Below are 4551 nucleotides of genomic sequence, written 5' to 3'. Positions count from 1 at the left end.
GACCCTAATTATTCGGGTTCGGGTATTTTAGACACCGTGATCGATGAATTTGTAATAATGCTACATGACGTCAACAATGGCTACACCAGCATGCTCTTCGAGGGAGAGAAGCTCGGATCCAAAAATGCTGGATATGGTTTCGCCATTGTTGTTGCTGTCACCAGAGAAGTTGGATCGATGGCAATCGACTATCTGAGCGTTGTGGTGGTGAACATAAAGATGAATGAAAGAATCCAATTATAACCAACTCGAGTCCTGCATATTCCATCCTGCCAAATATCTTTTGAGACTATCTACCATTGTGATTTGAACATAAAGATGATCAAAGTAGGCATACATCTCTTTGTGTTGTCTTTTTTCATGTTCATGTATGGTTATTGGAACCGAGGGTTTTTTTAGAAGGAACTCTCAATCCTTTTAGATAAAGTTATGGCATGCCTAATGGGCTAATGGTAAATTTATTTAACCAAATGTATCAAAAAACCGAACACAATATTGCATAAACCTCACGCGACTGCTTTTTATAAAAATTAAATAAATGAGAATGATATATATTAAACCTCATGCGACTATTTTTTATAAAAAATTAAATAAGTGAGAATGATTCTAAATCAAAAAATTATTTTTGAAAATGGGTCGCATTCAAAATAGAGTACCATAACAAAACCTAATTAATACCTTCTAAAATTGCCCATATTGATTTTTGGCCCAAACACGTTATGACCCAAGCATGCCCATGGCTCGTTACCTGACGCGACTGTTTTGGCAGGCATAGTTGCAATCCTTAAAAATCATCTAGACATTTTCAGACAAAAGATCTCATCTCAATATCATACTAAACATGAGGAGAAGAACATACAGCAACTTCCAAACCATTGACATTTATTTCCACCGAAACGGAATCATAAACATTTAATATGTAGGATTATACAGATAGAATGTAGTCAGGTAACAAGCCTGACACAATTTCTTACATTTTATCAAATGATGTATAACAAAACACGCATATGTGCTACCAAGCCTTCGAATTTAGCATCCACCTTTGCAGGTCGGTCCATTGCAACGACACACAGGGTTACCAGATGATTCCCAGCCATTATAACCGCGTTCCAGCACCATTATGTTCTTAATCCCTGCATCATCCTTCCCTTCTGCTAGATAGTCTGCAAATCTCCGTGCACATTTTGGCCCACGAACCTGAAACAATAAATAACTTAAATTGTAAATTTGCAATCTTTAACATATAGCATGCTGGGGATTTTGAAATAGCAACTTGGATAATCAGAGAGTCATATGATAACTTTCAGATTAAAAGTTATTTTGGCAGTTCTCCAAAATACTTTAATCGGATAAAACTCTGACAAAGACAAGTAATTAGTATAAAACTCGGAAGGAAGAAGAACCAAAGAGAATGTCTCGATCAAAACTTCAACGATGTTTTATCTCTAGATAACTATCCCTTGGACCCTGCTAGGAACTTCAGCCCTAACATCATAGCAAACTAAAACAAGTGTGCACTCCGCACATCCCTAACTTGCTTAATGTTTATTATGATACATTGTCGACCAATTAATCCAATTACACTAAAATACTAACGTAGCAGGTGTAATTTTGGTTTAATTAAAGCCATGTTTGACTGCCATATACGCAGATAAACAGAGGAGCTAATTGCTTAAAATCTTTAAACACAAATTGAAGCGCTAAATCATGCAATTGCTTAATTAGTCTGCAGCATTGTGCAACTAAGCAGTTAATGCGGAAAAATATCGGATGTCGGTCAAGGACAGATATCTGAGATATCGGTTATCGCAGTGAGATATCAATGACATGTCGGTAATTTTAATATCATGTAAAATTCATATATATAGCAATTTAACACTAATAATTCATTATAGTCTCCTACCATTAACAAATTAACCTTTTGCAAATTGCAAAACACTGACAATCGACAATCGTAGCAAGTAAGAATTGATTAAGACTTAAAACAATAACATTGAACACTAAAAGTTGATAATTAAGACTTAAAACACTGATTTCAGGAATATCAGTGATATATCGGTCAAATATTAGTTCCATATCGGTCAATATCGTTGATATTATCGGTACCGATATTCTGACTTATATATCGCCAGGGCTCTGATAACCGCTATATCACTGATATATCGGTGATATAGCGACGAAATCGACTGCATAGTGTGCAACAGCATACTTATCTGCAAGATTGGAAGTTTGCATGTAATTAAAAGATCTACAACAATCAATTTCTTCAAATTCCATTAAAAATAGTAATTTCTAGGGTTTAATTACCACTATATTGTCTAATTTACTATGTGTAATAATCATAAGTGGAAGTTGAAATAACAAATGAGTGTCAACAAAATGAAAGTAAAACTAAAACAGTAAATATGTAACATGCCTGACTAAGAGCACAGTGAAAAACTAGGGTATCTTTGCCTTTAGCTTTAGCGGTTTGAACGAGATTAGGGATCCGGTCCTGAAACGTATCGCTGGCGAAGTGAAGTGAACCGGCGATATGACCGTCGTAACTCCGCTCATCGTCTCTGTAATTAAGTTTGACCGATTAAAGTGTTTTGTCTGATCAGTTTATATATGATCGATGAATCTGGATTAATAATAGCAAAGTTACCTGACGTCAACGATGGCTACACCAGCGCGTTCTTTGAGGGACAGAAGCTCAGATCCAGTGATGTAAGATATGCTTTTCGCCATCGTTGCCGTGTAATTGGAGCGATGACTGACTTTCTGAGCCTTGTGGTGGTGAACATAAAGGGGTTGAAAGAATCCGGTTCTAATTTGCATCAACTTCGCGGACCCGAATTTGAGAATACCTGAAAAACCCGATGAACTAGGGGTGAGCATTTCACGGGTCATACCCGTCAAACCCATGAACCCGTCCCGTATTCCATATACGGTCCGGTCCGGGTCATACCTGGCGTAAAAATGATGGAACACGTGAAGCAATCCTTCTCGGGTTATATTTTAATAGATAGAAGCAATGCATCAGTTCTTCTCGTCTCACTTCTCTGCCTAAAGTTTATGTTGACTAACATTGTGCTATGTGGCGTAATATTATATATTCAGGTTCAATATCTACTGTTTCATGTGGCATCACATGTTTGAGGTTTTCAATTTTCTATATGCAAATGTCGTAAGTTCTTATATTCAGCGTGATATTAGAACACTTGTTTGCTAAAGTATAACATCGCATGTTTGTGTAGGAAATCATGTTTTTTAAGTTGTGATGGAAGTCAAGAACGGGCAGGAAGGCATGCAAACCGGGTCTATGGGTAACCCGTTTAAAACCTGGACTGGCCCATATGTTAACGGTCCAGTTTCGAGTTTGAAAATCCCTTTTAAACGGTTCCGGGTTTGAACCGGTTCCGGTCCGGGTCGGTCCGTTGCACACCCCTACGACCAACCCGAACCTTATATCGCTACTTGTACGACCAACCCGAACCTTAGCATGTGTGTTTTGGTTTGGAGTTTTTGGTATTTGAAATATTATGTTTTACAGTTAGTTTTGAGACTTTAAAAGTCAGAACATTATCATATGATGTTTGAATTTTTATGATATCATTAACATGCTAATATTTTATGAATAAAAATATATATTTATTTTTTTCATTTTACATTCAAACACGAAAACCGAATAACCTGAACTGGACCAACCCGAAGTTATTGTGTCAATTTGGGCGTAGTGGCTTATATATATGTCTTAAAGTGAATCATAGCGTGTCACGTGAGGGAGCAGTGGCCAATGTTGGTTTTAAAAAAGGGGCATTTACATATTTCTTTTTTCTAAAGTTGTTAATTACATACATCCTCGTACAAAAAAATCAATTACATATTTTTCCTTGTTAACACTACATATTACATATTTACCTATATCATTCAAATTAACTTATTTATTGACTATTTTACCCTTATTTTATTTACCAAAATACCATTAGTTTATAAAAAAGAACAATAAAAATAAACATCAGACCATTCTTTAATATTAAAATACTCTTAATAATAAAATAAAGTAAAACTCTCCAAGCTCCAAAGTCTTCATCAGCTCATCTTCTCCGGCAGATCATCGTATTACACCATCACCAGCGTCCACCGTCGCCTTCAATCTCGTACACATTCGCCATCATCACTGTTCATCATTTCCAACGATTCCGGTGAGTCCAAATCTGACTTTCTCACTCGGAGTTGCAGGTTCCGATGAGTCAAGGTTTTTAGTTGCCACCTTCCGTCTCCATCTTCAATCTACCTGGTAGGGAGTTCGATGGTGGTTGCAATCTGGGTTTGAGAACGAAATAGTTAGATTTGGGTTGATGGAAAATCGTTTGGCTAGTTGGCTGCAATGGCGGTGCTTGTTACGGCGGCCGATACTTGATTAAAACTCGATGAAACTCGATGACAGGCTATCGGCGACGGTTCTTGTTGAAGTTAGGTACAGCGGTGTAACATCCTAAAATTTTTATATTGATAAATAAAAGAAAGTTATGTTTAGTAATTTCACGTTTTAGTTATTTAATGTCG

At 36.7% G+C, this 4551-nt stretch overlaps 1 protein-coding gene across 1 annotated transcript; it reads right to left on the bottom strand.

Moving 5' to 3' along the window:
• Positions 1-967: 967 nt before the first annotated feature.
• On the bottom strand, positions 968-2779 carry LOC143560410 (dual specificity phosphatase Cdc25-like). Its single transcript, XM_077048718.1, has 3 exons — positions 2648-2779; positions 2417-2561; positions 968-1197 (listed from the first exon to the last, which is right to left on the bottom strand). Exons 1-3 carry the CDS (start codon positions 2728-2730, stop codon positions 1030-1032), a joined length of 396 nt encoding a protein of 131 aa, XP_076904833.1. The 5' UTR covers positions 2731-2779; the 3' UTR covers positions 968-1029.
• Positions 2780-4551: the final 1772 nt, after the last annotated feature.

The sequence above is a fragment of the Bidens hawaiensis genome, unplaced genomic scaffold (genome assembly GCF_021521415.1).
Source record: "Bidens hawaiensis isolate Kalapana, Puna unplaced genomic scaffold, B.hawaiensis_p1.1 tig00020329_1, whole genome shotgun sequence".
In the NCBI taxonomy this organism is placed as follows: domain Eukaryota; kingdom Viridiplantae; phylum Streptophyta; class Magnoliopsida; order Asterales; family Asteraceae; genus Bidens; species Bidens hawaiensis.
This window is presented reverse-complemented; position numbering and strand designations above follow the sequence as displayed.